Raw genomic sequence first — 17,321 nt, 5'->3', positions numbered from 1 at the left:
GATACTGAGTTGGATGATCAGCCATGATCATATTGAATGGCGGTGCAGGCTCGAAGGGCCGAATGGCCTACTCCTGCACCTATTCTCTATGTTTCTATGTTTCTACTGTGCCACCACAGTATTTTGATAAGACTGCTTGTTCATTCAAAGAATGTTGACGTGTGCTTTGTTCTTTGTCTCCCCCTCCCCTCAGCTCTGCATGCCCAAAGGGCTCTCCTTCAAAACCCAGGCGGAAAACAGGGACCCGCAGTTCCACGCCTTCCTCATCACGCGGGAGGACGGCTCTCGCACCTACGGCTTCGTGCTCACCTTCTACGAGGAGGTCACCTGCCGGCAGATCTGCAGCGCCATGCAGACACTGTACCAGATGCACAACGTGGAGCAGTGCAGCAGCGTGTACGCCTCGTCCTCCTGCAGCATGGACTCGCTGGCCAGCAGCATCGACGAGGGGGACAGCTCCTCGCAGGTCAAGATGCAGCGCTACAACTCCTACGACATCGGCCGCGACACCCTCTACGTGTCCAAGTGCATCTGCCTGATCACCCCGCTGCCCTTCGTGCAGGCCTGTCGCAAGTTCCTGCAGCAGCTGCACAAGGCGGTGAGCTCCCAGCAGACTCCACCACTGCCCCTGGAGAGCTACATCCACAACATCCTCTACGAGGTGCCGCTGCCTCCCCCCGGCCGCTCGCTCAAGTTCTCAGGGGTCTATGGGCCGATTATCTGCCAGCGACCGGGACCGACTGAGCTTCCCCTCTTTGATTTCCCACTGCGAGAAGTCTTTGAACTGCTGGGCGTGGAAAACTTGGTTCAGCTCTTCACCTGCGTGCTGCTGGAGATGCAGATTCTTCTGTACTCACAAGGTAAGCAGCAGCCATGGGTTGGAAGCTGCACTGTTAAGGATCGGTCGATGCAATGCCTATTGGGTTTGACTCAGTTCACTTTCAGTTTCTGCGCTGTATCTCTAAAACTAAACTCTCCACTGAATGCTGACTCTCATCGTGGGCCCAGCTGCAAAGATACAAAGGACTCTCAGCAATATTTCTCCCTCGTATACCCATTACCCTTGCAGATTTTTGATTGTGATTCAGCAACACACACAGCTCAGTTTATTGTCGCGTGTAACGAGGTACAGTGAAAAGCATTTGTCACGTGCTAACCAGTCAGTGGAAAGACAATACACGATTACAATCGAGCCAACCTCAGTGTGCAGATGCATGATAAGGGAATAACGTTAAGTGCAAGGTAAAGCCAGTGAAGTCCGATCAAAGCTAGTTCGAGGGTCACCAATGAGGTAGATAATAGTTCAGGATTGCTCTTCAGTTGTGTATGCCCCTGTCCCACTTAGGAAACCTGAACGGAAACCTCTGGACACTTTGCGCCCCACCCAAGGTTTCCATGTGGTTCCTGGAGGTTGCAAGTGGTTGCCGGAGGTTGCAGGTAGTGGAAGCAGGTAGGGAGACTGACAAAAACCTCCAGGAACCGCACGGAAACCTTGGGTGGGGCACAAAGTCTCCAGAGGTTTCCGTTCAGGTTTCCTAAGTGGGACAGGGGCATTAGGATGGTTTAGTTGCCTGATAACAGCTAGGAATTAGCAAAGACAGTTCAGTCTGTGGATTAGTGGAGGATGCTAGTAAAAGGTTTCTTAGATGCACCAGTACCCAGAGGGTTAGACAACTAGTACCCAGAAGGTTAGAATGCCCACACCTAGACTGTTTGAGTAAGCAGGCAAGGTGTGTCCGGAGTGATATATGTGCAGATTCATGTGCTTTCTATAACTTCTTGCATGTTGTACTAGTAGCTAGCTGAACCTAGTTATTGAATGGTTATTACAAAAGTAAGAGTTGCTTAAACATTTTATCGATCCATAAAAATGTTACGGGACATTCTCCTCTATACCTGGCCTACTGGTGCAGGCAGTTTAGTTCAGAGATACAGTGTGAAAACAGACTCTTCGGCCCACCGAATCCACGCCAGACCAGCAATCACCCGTGCACAAGCACCAGGGACACAGTCGGGACAATTTACCTGTACGTCTTTGTAGTGTGGGAGGAAATGAGAGCGCCCGGAGATAACTCACTTGGTCATAGGGAGAACGTGCAAACTCCATCCAGGCAGCACCCATAGTCGGGATCGAACCTGGGACTCTGGCACTGCAAGGCAGCAACTCTACCGCTGAGCTACCATGCAGCCCCGCTTACATTTTCATTCGACCATTCACATGAAAGACAACACCCCCTGCATTCCATGTGCAGTTGTGCGAGTCTTGACTGTGGGGTCACATGGATAGGACAGGTTTGGAGGGATATGTGTGTGGATAAATGTGAGGCTATCCACTTTGGTACCAAGAACAGGAAGGCAGATTATTATCTGAATGGTGTCAGATTAGGAACGTGGGTGTGGGTGTGATTGTACATCAATCGCTAATAGTAAGCATGAAGGTACAGCAGGCAGGGAAGAAAACTAATGGCATGTTGGCCTTCATTGCGAGAGGATTTGAGTTTAGGAGCAAGGATATTGTACTGCAGTTGTACATGGCCCTGGAGAGACCGCAACTGGAGTATTGTTTGCAATTTTGGTTGTCTAATTTGTGGAAGGACATTATTGCTATTGAGGGTGTACAGTGTAGGTTCACCAGGTTAATTCCCGGGATGGCGGGACACACATATGTTGAAAGAATGTGTCGACTGGGCTTGTATTCACAAGAATTTAGAAAGATGAGAGGCAATCTTATAGAAACATATACAATTCTTAAAGGATTGGACAGGCTAGATGCAGGAAAAATGTTCCCGATTTTGGGAGAGTCCAGAACCAGGGGTCATAGTTTAAGAATAAGGGATAGGCCATTTAGGACTGAGATGAGGAAAACCTTTTTTTCTGTGGAATTCTCTGCCACAGAAGACAGTGGAGGCCAATTCACTGGATGCTTTCAAGAGTTAGATTTAGCTCTTGGGGCTAGAGGAATCTAGGGATATGGAGAAAAAGCAGGGAATGGGTACAGATTTTACTTCGGAGTCACGTGAGTGACTACGTGAAGAGCCCGCTCAGCACGCAGGCGCGGCATTGCATTCAGCAGTGCACCGCCACGTCAGACAACGTGCAAGACTCGTTGGACCGGCAGGAAACAGAAGAAATACCCATAACCATGGAGGTAGGTGGGTCTGGTTCCTACCAGCATATAGAAAATAGGGGCTTAATACTAACAGGGGGGGAGATTACACCTGTTTAAAGAAGCACGGGAGTCTCTCACAAGTGATCAGTATATACTAAATGGCATTAGTGGATATAAAATACAATTCATACTAGAAAAATTGCCACCAGTTCAACATTCACCCCAGAGGGTATTTTCCCTCTCAGTTAAAGAAAAACGAGAGGGACAAGCTGAACTGGTGAGACTAATTACAAAGGGTATCATTGGAAAAACAAAACATGAACCCTTGGAATTCGTATTAAATATATTCACTAAACCCAAAAAAGATGGTGGATGTCGCATCATCATTGACTTAACTTCACTAAATATGTTTGTTAAGTATATACATTTCAAAATGGAAACGTTTGTTACTGCCAAACAACTAAATTCCAAAGGATACTTCATGGCAAGCATTGATCTTAAAGATGTTTACTATTCAGTACCATTCACAAGGATCATCGCAGATACCTGAAATGTACCTGGATGGGGCAGCTATGGCAGTTTAGAGGATCAGCCATGATCATATTGAATGGCGGTGCTGGCTCGAAAGGCCGAATGGCCTAATCCTGCACCTATTTTTCTCTATGTTTCTATATGGGCAGGCAGGTGGGAGACAGGTGTGACTGTTGGCTGGTGTGGGCAAGTTGAGCCAAAGTGATCCAGGCTGCATCACTCTATGACTCTGACTCTTTAACCCAAGCCACACAGCGATGCTTGAGTCCTCGATCTTCATTCTCCAAGGCAACAGAGCTGCTCTAAACAAGCAAAGCTGAAAAGGGAAGGGAGAGCGGGAGGAGCAGACACAGGGGTGGAAGCATCCCTCACTCTGTTGTAGAACAGTATTAATCCTAACTGACCCATCTGTTCTTAGTCATAGCTAGCTGTGATTAAAAAATATCCTAATTCAATGACAAAGCTCCCTTTCATTTCCTCTCTATTATTCATGCGTGTGATAGTTGAAGGCACAGCAACCTAGAAATGGAATCAATTAGCCCACAACCTGCCTTTTCTGCATGTAAGTTGCACAAGAAACAATTTGGCCCAGAGCAGATTTCACCAGCGATCATTTTGAACGTATGAATTTGGGGCCGTTACGAGCGGTGAATTTGCCATGTCTGAATTCCGTTTCAGTTTCAGTTCAGTATGTTTATTGTCATGTGTACCGAGGTACAGTGAAAAACGGTTTGTTGCGTGCTATCAAGTCAGCGGAAAGACAAGACATGATTACAATCGAGCCATTTGCAGTGTATCGAAAATCATAAATATGAAATTGTGCTTTGGGAATAGGGATTTAAGAGCGTGGAGCGACTGTAATATGAGATTGTAGATCTGCTTCTGTGGTTAGCACGCAAAGGAATCGCCTGTGTTGGCCGCCATCTGTCCTAGTTCAGTCCCAGATGGAATAAGGAACTTTAAATGCTGGAATTGTGAACAAAACGCAAAATATTGGAGAAACTCGGCAGCTTCTGAATTTAATGGGTGGATGTGGGGTCTGAAGAAGGATCCCGACGCAAGACGTCATCTCTCCATTCCCTCCACAGATGCTTCCTGACCCAGTGTTCTTCCAGCACCTAAGTAGAGATCCTCCAGCACTCTGTGTTCTGCTGCAGTTGATGCTTGGTTGTCCCTGCACTTTTACCGTTCTCCTGTTTGAGCGTAGCGATAATGATATAGTTTAAGGACTTGCTCAGCCATGTAAGTGTCAAGCACATGGGTGGATGTGCAAACACCTACGGGGCAGATTGGATCAGGGGGGTCTCATTTCCTCTCTTGCAGAACATTAGTGAGCTAGGTGGGCTCTTATATATAATTCACTAGTTTTTGTGGTCAACATGACTGATGACCTCCTCCCCCTCACCCTGCCTGGATTTCCTGATCAGACTAGAAATCGGGGTGGTGTAGATGGCCACAATTAAGGGAAATAAGTGGGAGAACGGGAGTGCTGTGAAACTAGGCCAAAATGTCTAAATGTTTCTTAAACGTTGCGATAGTACCTGCCTCAACTATCTCCTCCGACAGCTCATTCCATATACCCGCCACCCTCTAGTGTGTAAAAAAAAAAAGTTACCCCTCAGGTTCCTATTAAATCTTTTGCTCCTCACCTTAAATCCATGTCCTCTGGTTGTTCGATTCTTGTTCAAGAGACTTTGTGCATGTACCCGATCTATTCCTCTCACGGTTTTGTGCACTTCTATAAGATCACCCCTCACCCTCTTGCTCTTGAAGTAACAATGTTACAAAATTTTGAGATTTAAAAAATCAAGCCTGCAATTTATCCCATCAGATAAAGCATAAAAAGAAGTTTAATTTGACACCTAATTCACTTTCATATCTTCAGTATTAAAACAGTTATGGCCATTTTCATACTCGGAAAATAGCACCTTGTTCCCTATTGATTTTCCATTAACACAAAAGTTGTGATCAAGGACAGTCAAATGGCCATAACTTTATTAAAAATTAAGAGAACTGAAATAAAGTTTCAGTTATTATAGATTGAAGCATTCTGAAACAAATTATTAAAAAATCTTACTTGGATGACCTGGAATTAAAGCATATAATTAGTTAGTTACCTAATTGTAGCTAATTCCAAAATTCAATTACTAGATCTAAACATCTATCCATTTCTTAAGAAAAGATTAACATTTTTAAATAGCCTAAGTGTCCAAAGCACATTTACACAAGAATTCACAATAAAACAAGATTTTAAAATCTCATTGACATTAATTTATAGGCCAAATGGAAGGAATTTAGTGTTCAATTGTGGTAAATTAATGGCCATTTAAATCAGCGTGCGAGTGGGTTTTTCTGGAACGCGATGCTTTGATCTTTGCCATTGCGGTGGATTTGAAGCCCATATGCGGCATGAAAGATACTGCGGGTTTGAATGGGCCCCCAAGTCACACACTCGCAACTTAAAATTTTGAATAAAGGGATCTTAAGAAGCACTTTTTAATGTAAAAATAAACAACCTACCTTGCCTTGTCCCCTACATAAGATCCGTCCCGTTGTCGGCGTTCGCGGCTTTAGAGGATGATTTTTAATCCAATTTAGTTTAAAAATAGCTGCAGCGAACGGGTTTCGCAGTGATTTTTCGTTAGCAACAGGCTGAACAACCTCGATTTCAATAGCCTCGAGAAAATCGTGTTTTAAACCCGCTCCCCTCTCAAAGGCGCCAAAGTCGCGTACACGGGCAGCGACAGAACTGCAGCGCCGCTGAAGGCAAGTTTTGCAACATACCTACTTGAAGGATTTAATTTCCATGCACGAATGCACGTGCATGGAGAAAGGATTCTGGCCATAGCTTCCACAGACATAACCTTTAATATATAAATAAATTACATTTTAAATGTTGGGGGCTTAAACAAAGTGTGTTCACATAAGAATTTATTTTTAATTGTTTTATGACACTGCTAGATTTTGATGAAATAATGATGAACTAATTTTGAAGTGGTTTCTTCAAAATGTATAAACGTTGAGCAATTTGTGAATCTGTCTTGATGACTGATGACTTTCTCATTCCCACTGCATTAGTAATAACTAAAAGTAGATTAACTTATCAAACAGAATGAGCTTTCTGCCATTCCAAGGGAAAGAGTGTAAGAAACATAAGGATACAAAATGCTGGTGCAACTCAGCAGGTCAGGCAGCATCTCTGGAGAACATGAATAGGTAATGTCTATGATGATGCTGCCTGACGTGCGGATGTACTCCAGCACTGTGTCCTTTTGTGTATTATCCAGTATCTGCAGTTCTTTGTTATTACAAAGAGTATATATAAGGTGGTAGTTTGAAGCTGTAAGGCTGGATGCAAGCAAGGCAATCTGCTGATTTAGGGAAGTGTAGAAGGTAGACAAAAATGCTGGGGAAACTTAGCGGGTGAGGCAGCATCTATGGAGCGAAGGAATGGATGACGTTTCGGGTCGAGGCCCTTCTTACGATATTTATTATTGTTCTGTCTTATCATCTTTGCACAGACTGCAGAAGCTAGTAAGGATTCCACACAGAAGACAGGAAAACGTGTGGTGGCAGGTAGCTCTTGGACTTCTGGGTGGCACCAAAATGTAATTAAGATATTGGGCAGTACAGACATTGCCCTAACCAGGAGATGCCAAGTTGTGCAGTAACAGTGCCCAGTTCTACACTGTAGTGACTTGAACATAGCAAGACAGTTAATTTGTAAGTGCGTGTAAAATCTTTGTGCGGCACATTTTCTTTGAATTATAATACCAGTGAGGAGGAATAGGAAACTGAGAAGGCTTTGTGTTAGATTGCCTGAATTATTTAAAGGGCCTTGCAGGGAGCTGACAGATTCCATTAGATCATAAGGAGAGTCCAGCCAGCCCTCGAGGCTGCTTCGGCATACATCAACTTCGCAGCTGAAGCAACAAGCCCACCTTCCCAACATCGCCAAGCCCCATCAAATTAAAAATCTTGAGTCTTGTACGTTCTCTACAACTGAGTGTCGACAGTTTCCCTGATGAGACGGGGAACAGGAAAGTAATCAGGAAACTCGTGCCGTGCTTTTAGAACACCAGTCTAACCTTTTTTTTAAAGAAACACACAATGCGCTGGAGTACATCAACAGGTCAGGCAGCATCTCTGGAGAATATGCATGGGTGATGTTTCTGTTGCGACCCTTCTTTTATCTGAAGAAGGGTCTCGACCCGAAATGTCACCTATCCAAATTCTCCAGAGATGATGCCTGACCTGTTGAGTTACCCCAGCACTTTGCGTTAATTTTCTTTGTACAACATCTGCAGCTCCTTGTGGATCCATTTGGTATTTTGTTGTCCATTTTACTACATTTATGTTGTGCTTTGTTCTGAAGGATAGTGAGTCCAGTCTCTCGACTTTAGTTTAGTTTAGAGATCCAGTGCGGAAACAGGCCCTTCGGCCCATCGAGTCCACCCTGACCAGCAATCCTCGCGTAGTAACTGCACATACTAGGGGCTATTTACAATAATACCAGGTCAGTTAACCTACAAACCTGGACGTCTTCGGAGTGCAGGAGGAAACTGGAGATCCCGGAGAAAACCCACGCAGGTCACGAAGAGAAGGTACAAACTCCGTCCAGACAGCACACGTAGTCAGGATCAAACCCGGTTTTCTGGTGCTGTAAGGCAGCAACACTACCGATGCACCATTGTGCCGCCATTGATGTTGCTGTTAAGTCCTCTCCTCTGCTGTGTGTGCTGGACTAAGTGGCTGGTTTTCCGTGTAAAATGTGAGTTTAATATTGGTCGGAAATGATAAAGTAAGAGCTGGCAATACAGTTGATGTGCACATTATTGACTCTCAGTCAGACTCTACATTGTAATTCATGTATCTCTGCAGCAGTGGTGGGAAGGATATTTCAAGTCACCTCTTTCTGCAGATGGTTCGTGGAAAAGTGAACATATCTGGGCTAACTCGCATCTACCTGCTGCAGCGGTAGTTTCTGCAAGCATCTCATGTGGAGGAAATTCACTGGTAATCAAGTTACAACTCTCAGCCACCTCCTGTGTGTCTGACTTCTGCAAATACCATGCCAAGATCACATTGGAATTTTAACCCTTGGGCCATGAATTCTTATCCAGGCCAGTTGTTTGTGATGAGGTTATTCTTCTATTACCCTGCTAATGGAATGTGAGTTTGGGCAGAGTTCCCAGCTCAATTCTGAGTGTGTCCAACTCATATTGGGCAATTCTTAATTGTCATCTCATTCAAGACGGAATATAAACAAATTATTTTGGAAATGGAGAATTGATACTGGATATACTGTAGAAAGTGGTGCCCTCATGGAATTGAGCTCAGTGCGATGTCAGTTATTGTGAGCAGTTTTGGGCCCCATATCTGAGGAGGGATGAGAGCTGGTGTTGGAGAGGCCCCAGAGGAGGTTTACGTGAATGATCTGGGGGATGATTGGCTTAAGATATGATGAGCGTTTGATCAAGCTGTACGTTAAAGGATGAGGGGGGACCCTCATTGAAACTTACTGAATAGTGAAATGCCTAGATACGGTGGATGTGGAGCAGATGTTTTCACTAGTGGGAGAGTCTGGAAGGCCAGAGGGCACAGCCTTGGAATAAAAGGACGTTACTTTAGAAAGGAGATAACAAAGAATTTCTTTAATCAGAGGTGGTGAATCTGTGGAATTGTTTGCCAGAGACAGCTGTGGAGGCCAGGTCAATGGGTCTTTTTTAAGCGGAGATTGTTATGTTCTGGAGAATGCGGTTGAGAGAGATAGATCAGCCATGATTGAATGGCGTAGTAGACTAGATGGGCCGAATGGCCTAATTCTGTTTCTGTGATGTATGAACTTATGTCTTTGAATAAGGTACCAAATCATCCTCCATGGTTATTAACTAAACAGACTTACTGTATTTCCCGGCAATGAAGACGCTATTTTTTACCCGAAAATAAGGCCCGAACATTTACCTGCGTCTTGGAGGCGGAAGGTTAGATTGTTAACCAAGAAAGATAGACTTGGCTATCCCTCAGTAGAGGGGCTGTAAAAGGACAGCACCGCTGGGGGGGGAAGAGTTCATTCCACAGCGTGTGGGGACTCAACTGAGAACACATTGACATACTATTAAATCAGATAAAAATCATTGCTTTATTCTACAAGGGAACTTGCTCTAACGTTTTTTGTTTAGTTTAGTTGTACAGCACGGAAATAGGCCCTTTGGCCCGCCGAGTCCGCACTGACTTAACGATTCCCGCACACTAACACTATCCTACACACACTAGGGACATTTTACAATTTTACCAAGCCAATTGAACTATACGCCTGTACGTCTTTGGTGTGTGGGAGGAATCCAGGGAGAAACTATCCATACAGACAGCACCCATGGTTAGGATTGAACCCGGGTCTCTAGCGCTGTTAGGCAGCAACTCTACCGCTGCGCCACCGTGACGTTGCCAGATCTGGGAATGTAATCTGCTGACTGGGTGAAGAGATTGGAAATAACTATTCATCTTCGCAGTACTGTTATCTTTGAGCATGAAATTTGCACCCACCTTCCCTAAATAGTGCTCTGAAGAGTTTTTAGATTCCAAGCCGAAGGAGTGAAATTAATCTCACTAGTGGTGTCATGAAAGCTAACAGCAACCTTCAACAGAAGTAAAAGACAACATCATATCGCATCCATTAAAGCTTTTTGCCTGGTGGGTAACGTGGCAGCCAAGTTACACAAACATCCAGTGACATTGAAACCATCCTCCTTGACCATGAAATCCTGATGAGATTTGAACAAGTTCTCTCAATCACAGTTCCGAGGGAGTCTTTAGTTTGTGAGGATTATCTGACTGCACAATGTTAGTCGGGTGTGATGACTTTCTGCATCCACTGAGGCCCATTCCGGAGAGGAATAGATCAGGCCGACGTACAGAGTTGCTTGCCCAGCGTAGGGGAATCGAGAACCAGAGGACAAAGTGAGGGAGGAAAGAATTAACAGGAACCCGAGGAGTAATCTTTTTACACACAGCATGGTGGGTGTATGAAACCCACCATCCCAGTTTAAGAAACATTTAGACAGGTACATGGATAGGACAGTTTTAGAAGGACATGGGCCAAATGCAGGCAGGTGGGACTAGTGTAGATGGGACTTAGGTGGGTGTGGGTAAGTTGGGCTGAAGGGCCTGTTTCCACGCCATGATTTCCATTTGTTGGTCAGAACAATTTATACCAAAGTCCGACACAAAGTTCTGGAGTAACTCAGCGGATCAAGCAGCATCTCTGGAGAAAAAGTATGGGTGACATTACAGGTCGGGACCCTTCTTCGGACTGGAATTTGGCGGGGGGGGGGGGAGGGAGAGGTGAGTTGGAGGTGAGAAAAGACCAGGACCAATCTGCATCAGCCACAGAAGACCTCAGGCAGGGCAGTGCCTGGTAAGCCCATTAGGCTCGGAAGGTGTGGTCTCAAGAGGAAAACAATGTGGAGAACTGTGGGACTGGTCTCGACCCGAAACGTCACCCATCCTTATTCCCCAGAGATGCAGCCTGACCCACTGAGTCACTCCAGCACTTTGTGTCTATCTTTAAGACAATGCCATGTTTCCTGAACAACATTACAACAGTCTGGGTCAAGTCTTTAGGGGTGTGCTGGTGACCAGCTTGCTTGTAAATGATGATGTTCACGTTATGTGTTACAGCAGGGATTGTAATAGTGGAAGGTTCAGGTGTTTATATACTATGACTTACCCATCAGCTAAACAATTCTTTGCCTTGGATAAAACAGAATTGAACAGCTAAACTACAATGTTATCAATATAATAACATATGTACAATAGGTGCAGCACCACTGATCAATAAAATAACATATGTACAATAGGTGCAGCACGGTGCCACAGCGGTAGAGTTGCTGCCTCACAGTGCCAGAGACACGGGTTCGATCCTGACTATGGGTGTTGTCTGTACGGAGTTTGTACGTTCTCCCCGTGACCGCGTGGGTTTTCACCAAGATCTTCAGTTTCCTCCCACACTCCAAAGATGCACAGGTTTGTAGGTTAATTGTCTTAATATAAAGATGTAAAAAATGTCCCTAGTGTAGGATAGTGTTAATGTGCGTGGATCGCTGGTCGGTGCGTACTCAGTGGGCCCTAGGGCCTGTTTCCGTGCTGTGTCTCTAAAAATAAAAATAAATCTAAACAGTCCTCACATTGTTGGCAAGGAGTGATTGGAGTCTTTCCATTGATAGACATTTGTTGTGATTCATGTTAGCGTTGATTTATAAGCAGAGTTGTTTTTGCTCAGCATAAAATTTCAATGACCATGTGTTTTATACAGTCATACTGGAGCATTAGAGGACATGAGACATTGCTTTGTGTCGTTGTCTAGTGTCCTGGGCCCTCAAGCGATATTCACTGTAATATTCACACCTCATATTTCAGTGAAGCCCAGCCCAAAGTGGAGGAACAACAACACATATTTTGCTTGGGTAGTTGACACCCCAGCGGTACGAACATTGACTTCTCTAATTTCAGGTGGTCCTTGCTTTCTCCCCTCCCCCTTCCCAGCTCTCCCGCATAGCCTGCTGTCTCCGCCTCTTCCTTTTTCCCCCCCCGAAACCAGTCCGAAGACCGGTCTTGACCCGAAACGTCGTCTACTCCTTTTCTCCATAGATGCTGCCTCACCCACTGAGTTTCTCCAGCATTTTTTTTGTCTACTTTCCCTGTAAACTGGTCTTTATGTCAATGTTGGTTGGGAAGCCTTGGAAACAAAATGGCTGCTTTGTTTGCTCTGAGCAGCAACTGTTTGTCAGTCTGCCTCGAGACCTTTAGGAATTTATCTGATGAAGTGTAACATAAACAAGACACAAAGTGCTGGAGTAACTCAACGATGGTGTCAGTGGTTACAGGGAGAAGGCAGGAGAATGGGGTTAAGAGGGAAAGATAGAAAATCCATGATTGAATGGCGGAGTAGATGATGGGCCGAACGGCCTATTCTGCTATCGCTTATGAAGCAGCAGCTCTGGAGCATGGATGGGTGATGTTTTGGGTTGGGACCCCTTCTTCAGATTCATGAATGTGAGCTTGCGAGTGGGTCACTAACTTGTTTCAATGGGAAGGTCAGCTCAATTGACTGCTTACATATCAGGGTGAAAGGTGTGTCAAATTGGTGCTCTGCACCAGTGGGCCTGCTGGAGAGAGAAAAATCATCTTGGGTTATACATTATTAGATTATCATATCATGAGTTGTCATTGAGCAAGGCTGTGTTGCGTTTGTGGCAGTTACATAATTTACTAAACTGCCTAAGTTGAGGAAAAACACTTTGTGTGTGCGTGTATGTGGACCTGCATCTCAACACCAATTTAGTTTAGTGGAGATGCAGGGAACTGCAGATGCTGGTTTAGAAGAAAAGACACGGTACTGGAGTAACTCAGTGAGACAGGCAGCATCCATGGAGAACATAGATACTAGAGTTGACGTTTCGGGTCGGGACTCTTCTTCAGACACTTTAATTTAGTTTATCATTGTCACACAGAACATAGAACAGTACAGCACAGGAGCAGGCCCTTTGACCCGAAATGTTTGTGCCAAACATGATGCCTAGCTGACCTACCTGCATGTGATCCATATTCCTCTAATCCCTGCACTTTCATGTGCCTATCTAACAGCCTCTATCCATCATTATTTTATCTGCCTCCACCACCACCTCAGACAATGCATTCCAGGTCCCCACTGTGTTAAAAACAAACCTGCCCTGCATATCTCCATTAAACTTTCCCTCTCGCAACTTGTAGCTATGCCCTCTGGTGTTGGCTATCTCCACCCTGGGAGAAACATGTACAGGGTATATGGATACAGTGAAGAGCTTGATCTGCATACTATCCTGTCAAATCATAATATACATGAGTACAATGAATGTTCTTCTGGAACAGCCGCAGCGAGTCACCATGTTCTAACGCCATCTTGCAACTTACAAGTGTTTGAAAAATCTGATCTTGGTCTAAGGAGATATCAGTTTCAGCTTAGTTTATTGTCCTGTGTATTGAGGTACAATGAAAAGCTTTTGTCACGTGCTATCCAGTCAGCGGAAAGACAATACATGATTACAATTAGCCATTTACAGTGTATAGATACATGATCAGGGGATAACGTTGCAAGGTAGAGGCAGCAATGTCCGATCAAGGATAGTTCGAGGGTCCACAAAGAGGTAAACATAGAAAATAGGTGCAGGAGGAGGCCATTTGGCCCTTTGAGCCAGCACCACCATTCATTGTGATCATGGCTGATCATCCACAATCAGTAACCCGTGCCTGCCTTCTCCCCATATCTCTTGATTCTGCAAGTCCCTAGAGCTCTATCTAATGCCCCTGTCCCACTTAGGAAACCTGAACGGAAACCTCTGGAGACTTTGCGCCCCACCCAAGGTTTCCGTGCAGTTCCCGGTGGTTGCAGGTGGTTGCCGGAGGTTGCAGGTAGTGGAAGCAGGCAGGGAGACTGACAAAAACCTCCGGGAACCGCACGGAAACCTTGGGTGGGGCGCAAAGTCTCCAGAGGTTTCCGTTCAGGTTTCCTAAGTGGGACAGGGGCAATACTCTCTTTTAAATTCATCCAGTGAATTGGCTTCTACTGCTTTCTGTGGCAGAGAATTCCACACACAAAACTCACCCCGTATTGTCCTTTTTGTCACCTTTTGTTGTCCTTTGAAAGTTTCCCAATCCTCTGGCTTCCCACTACTCTTTGCTATGTTATACACCTTTTCTTTTAGTTTTATTCCATCCCTAACTTCCCTTGTTGTCCACGGTTACCTCTTACTCCCCTTAGAATTTTCCTTCCTCTTTGGAATGAAATGATCCTGCATCTCTTGGATTATGCCCAGAAATTCCTGCCATTGCTGTTCCACCGTCATTCCTGCTAGAATCCTTTTCCAGTCGACCTTGGCCAGCTCGGCACTCATGCCTTCGTAGGTAGATAGTAGTTCAGCACTGCTCTCTAGAATGCAGACTCTCATTTTTAAGGCTTGGTGGCCCTGGTGGCCGTGGATCGGTGAAACAGGCCTGGGCCGGCCTAATGCAATGCTGCCATCTCCTTCCACCGTTGCCCCTTGCAGCTGCCGCAGGCTGTGCTCCATCCACCCGCTCACCCGGCTGCTGCAGGGCCTCTCGCCGTCGCCACCGCCAACGCTGCGGCCCAGTGACCACGGCAACCTCGCCATCCATCTGCCTCCTCCAGCTGCCACCACTCAGCCTCCAGTCTACAAGGATAGAACTAGGAAAGGGGAGAAGATGGAGGAGCGTTCAGGAAATACAGCATGTCATGATCCTTAGATTAAATGCGTTGAAGAATACAGAAAATCGAAAACATCATTTCAAGGACGAGGGAGGGGAAATTTGGCTAAATTTAGATCAAACACTGCGCCAATGGTCGATCTCTGGCATGAAACTTGAAAGTGCAGGCGGCCTCCTGATTCGGTCTCCATGGCAACCGGGAGAGCAGAGGCTGTTGTGACAGTCACTTGGCAACCAAGCATGCTTCCTTGCAATGGAGCTGCGCGCAGCGTGCAGCCGGTGTCACTCACGTCCAGGCTCTGGGAGGGAGAGTTGAGATTGTGAAATAATTCACGAGGCTTGGCACTGTGGTCGTACCCAAGCACTTGGGCGCAATGCAAGCCGGCTTAAATAATTAACGATTGGCACAATCAGAGTGGAGACCGAGGCAGCTGATAGGTCATAAGGAATAGGAGTAGATTAGGCCATTTGCCCCATTAAGTATATTCTGACACTCAATCATGGCTGATTTATCCCTCCCTCCTAACCCCATTCTCCTGCCTTCTCCTCGTAACCTCTGACGCCTGTGCTAATCAAATATCTATCTGTCCCTGCCTTAAAAATATCCGCTGACTTGGCCTCCCCAGCCTTCTGTGGCAAAGAATTCTACAGATTCACCACCCTCTGACTAAAGAAGGTCTCTGGTTTTGATGCCTTCCTTTGCTCTTCCCTGACGATGGCAACAAGAGCAAACTGAGCAGTGGCGTACCTCAGTCGTGGAGTCGTAAAGCTAAGCAGCACGTTAACAGGCCCTTTGACCCAACTCTCCACCCCAACCAAGTTGCCTAACCAAGTGAGTCGCACTTGCCTGTGTTTGGCCTGAAATCTGCCAACAAAGTGCCCTTTAAATGTTGTAATGAAATAACAACTCTGCCAACTTATTCCACATGTCCAACACCCTCTCTGCCAAAACTTTATTGTTTCATTGGAAGAGAAATATGAAGACCTTATCCATATTTAGTCTTTAGTCCGAGGGTGGTGAATCTGTAGAATTCTTTGCCACAGAAGGCTGGGGAGGCCAAGTCATGGATATTTCCATATCCATGAACTGATGGTTATATGTGCTTAGACAAAAATGCTGGAGAAACTCAGCGGGTGTGGCACCTGCTGAGTTTCTCCAGCATTTTTGTCTACCTTCGATTTTCCAGCATCTGCAGTTCCTTCTTGAAGAGTTATATGTGCTTAGCATCCTATACACCCCTTACGATGTATGTTCTAAAGGGTGCATGTTCCGAGGACCACTGAGACGCCAACGTTCTCACTTCTCCCCCCAACCCCCCGACCCCGATGGGCCTGTTCCCGCGCTGTATCTCTAATCTAAACTAAAATTAAGGTCGTCTATTCTGTCTCGGAAGCATAACGTTCCGGCAGAACAAATCGTCTCAAATGCCCGTAATTTATCCAGATTATTTGCACAGTGTCAGCTTTGAGTGGGTTGCTGAGTTGCTACCAAAGTGCTAAATAAGACCGATGACTATGACTATTTTGCAAGCCATGCAAGCTGTAACTGTTAATTTAATCTATTATTATCATCCTGCGAGTGTACTAACCTGTAATTAAGGGCACAGAACAACATCATATGTTGTGTTTTTCCCATGGGGATTGGAGGATTTTTATTGCTTCGGGAATCATAGGCCACTTGCATCTCAGAAACCCAAAGATGAAATACGGTACGATAAACTTTATTCATCCCCGGAGCGAAAATACTCACATCTGTTGTGCCCATGATCACAGTCCTTATTGTAGCTGAAAAAAGAGAACAGGAAGAACTCAACGGGTCAGGCAGCATCTGTCGAAGAAAATGGATAGTCAACGTTTCGGGTCAAGGTACACAAAAATGCTGGAGAAACTCAGTGGGTGCAGCAGCATCAATGGAGCGAAGGAAATAGGCAACGTTTCGGGCTGAAACCCTTGTTCAGACTGATGGGGGGTCAAGAATGTTGACTGTCAGTCAAGATGCAGGGTCTCAATCCAGAACATTGACTGACCATTTCCCAGATGCTGCCTGACCTTCTGAGTATTTGTCAACTGCTCTCTTTTTGTATTTGATACAGAATCCAGCAGTCTTTTGTACCTCCACCGTCTTAATGCATTGACTTCAATACAGTGCAGATTGCCATTATATAAATTGCCATTATATTCTGAAGTGGTTCTGCAAGGATATATTGATTCACTGTTGAAAAATGAAGACTAAGTATTTATTTGGTTTTAGCTTTAGTTTTAGAAATACAGTCAGCCCATTGAGTCCATGCTGACCAACAATCACCCAAACATTAATTCTATCCAACACACCAGGGACAATTTTATAGAAGCCATTAAAACCTTCAAACCTGAACGCCTTTGGAGTGTAAGAGGAAACCATAGCACCCGGAGAAAACCC

The 17,321-nt window shown here is 45.3% G+C and overlaps 1 protein-coding gene across 5 annotated transcripts in view; it reads left to right on the top strand.

The window, feature by feature from the left end:
- dennd5b (DENN/MADD domain containing 5B) overlaps positions 1-17,321 on the top strand; it is a 164,939-nt gene that overhangs the window by 93,437 nt on the left and 54,181 nt on the right. For all 5 annotated transcript variants that reach the window (XM_055650329.1, XM_055650326.1, XM_055650327.1 and 2 more), the window contains one exon: positions 194-860. In XM_055650329.1, coding sequence (XP_055506304.1) covers positions 194-860 — 667 coding nt within the window. The remainder of the gene's footprint in view (positions 1-193; positions 861-17,321) is intronic.

Source organism: Leucoraja erinacea, chromosome 19 (assembly GCF_028641065.1).
Source record: "Leucoraja erinacea ecotype New England chromosome 19, Leri_hhj_1, whole genome shotgun sequence".
NCBI classification, from domain to species: Eukaryota; Metazoa; Chordata; class Chondrichthyes; order Rajiformes; family Rajidae; genus Leucoraja; species Leucoraja erinaceus.
Note: the sequence above shows the minus strand (reverse complement) of the source record. Positions and strands in the feature narration are given on the sequence as shown.